At 41.6% G+C, this 1,835-nt stretch overlaps 1 protein-coding gene across 1 annotated transcript; it reads right to left on the bottom strand.

The window, feature by feature from the left end:
- Window positions 1–565: 565 nt before the first annotated feature.
- TM35_000511420 (uncharacterized protein) lies at window positions 566–1,645 on the bottom strand (the record flags this gene model as incomplete). The annotated part of the gene is made up of 1 exon (XM_029030637.1): window positions 566–1,645. One exon carries the CDS (start codon window positions 1,643–1,645, stop codon window positions 566–568), a length of 1,080 nt encoding a protein of 359 aa, XP_028878107.1.
- Between the last annotated feature and the right edge of the window lie 190 nt (window positions 1,646–1,835).

Here is a 1,835-nt window from a genome sequence, read left to right as displayed (position 1 = left end):
GTGAAAGTAAAACCTACCAGTTAAAGAATGCAATACAGCGCAATAACCTCAGTAAGAGTAAAAAGAAAAAAAAAAAAGCCCACACTCACAAATATCTTTAAAAAGGCTCAGAGACCCAGCAAAACAAACAAGCAAAGAAACAGATATTAACCATTAGCCCAATTTAACCAGTAAACACAGAAATACACACCAACTCTGGGTGTAAGTCTATATGTGTATATAAACGCAATTATAAATATAAATTCATCTGTTATTATTATTTCCTTTCCACACATATCAAAAAACAGTTCATCGTCATTATCATCACAGTGCAAGCCCAGGTGCACACACACAGAGAGAGAGTTTCCAAGAACACACACACACAATGGAGTAGCAGCAATAATAATTATTATAGGATAAACACAGAGAGAGCAAAAACACACAAAACACATTAACACTAAGAAACAAGAAGGATAATCCTAACAGGTGAAACATTAGTTAGACTGTAGGGATGTATGCAAAAAAAAAGAAAAAGAAAACAAAGGATGACCTGAGTCACACCACCACCACACAATCACAATTACAATCAGCACACAAGAATACAGGCCAGTGTAACCACAATCAGTAGTGGCACACGTACCCACACAGAACTGCTCATACTGCTGCTGCTGTCTGCATCACCCTTCTTGTTGTTTGCTGTCTCAGGAGGAAGTGTTGTTGTTGCTGTTGTAGTGGTGGTGGTGGTATCTTTATTTCCTGTAACACCTTCTTCATTTTGGTTGTTTGTTGATTCACTCTCTGCAGATGAAGTATTATTCTCATTCGTTGGAGCGTCAGAAACACCGGAACTCCCTGCGGCTGAAGTGTTAGGCGAGTCAGCAGAAGGTTGTGTTGCTGTTTCACTTTCAACTCCTGCAATGTTGCCGTTATCGCCACGTTCACCTTCAGCTGTAGGGACACCAACAAGCTCCTCAGTAGTAGGAGATGTGGGAGTAACTGATCCAGCAGAAGCTTGTGCAGGATGAAGAGATTGTTTACTATCTTTTTCTTTTGTGGGTTGTACGGGGTCTCCACGACCAGGTTCATTTTCTGCGGGCTTATGAGGCCCTTCTTTTCTCTCTGGATCCAGGTTAGGTATCTCTTTGTTTTGCACTGCTTCTGTCTCTTGATGTTGAAGATCCCGAGAAGAATCTTTCAGTGTTTGACTATCTCTGCTAGGTGCATCCTGATCTACAGAGGATGGGTGGACGTGACCACCTTGACCGCTTCTTCCACTACCACTTTGAGATTCAGAAAGAGAAACTGTAGAAGGATCATGAGAACCAGAAGGACCGGCCAAAGCCGGAGTAACACCAACACTAGGACCTATACCACCAAGATGTTTACCTGCTTCACTGAGACTACCTTGAGGATCAGGAACACCTCCAACAGATTTTCCTTGACCACGAGGTTCTGCTTGTGGTTGAGCAAGTGGAAGAGGAACAGAAGAACATGCAGTACCAGAAGAACCAAGAGCATCATCACCAACACAACGAGACTCTTCACTATTGAGTAAAGTAGGTTCCCGATCCTCCACACGAGATTCCACATCTTCTGCCATAGTAAACACAGTGGCAAAGCTCATAAGTAAAGCCAGTAAAATCAACACACGGTACAGTAACACCATAGAAAGCATGTTTTTTTTTCTTTTGGATGACGATTAGCTAGACAAAGAATAGATAGACAATACAAGAAAAACAACCGACACAAAATGCAATCACAGATGGAGAAAAGGAGACAGCAATCACACAACACACTACTACCTATACAAATAATAAAAATGAGAGAAATAGGCGCAGCACAAACACAAAGAAAGC

The sequence above is a fragment of the Trypanosoma theileri genome (assembly GCF_002087225.1).
Source record: "Trypanosoma theileri isolate Edinburgh chromosome Unknown TM35_Tth_51_V1, whole genome shotgun sequence".
Taxonomy (NCBI): Eukaryota; Euglenozoa; class Kinetoplastea; order Trypanosomatida; family Trypanosomatidae; genus Trypanosoma; species Trypanosoma theileri.
The sequence above is the reverse complement of the archived record's forward strand: the minus strand, read 5'-3'. Positions and strand labels throughout refer to the sequence as shown.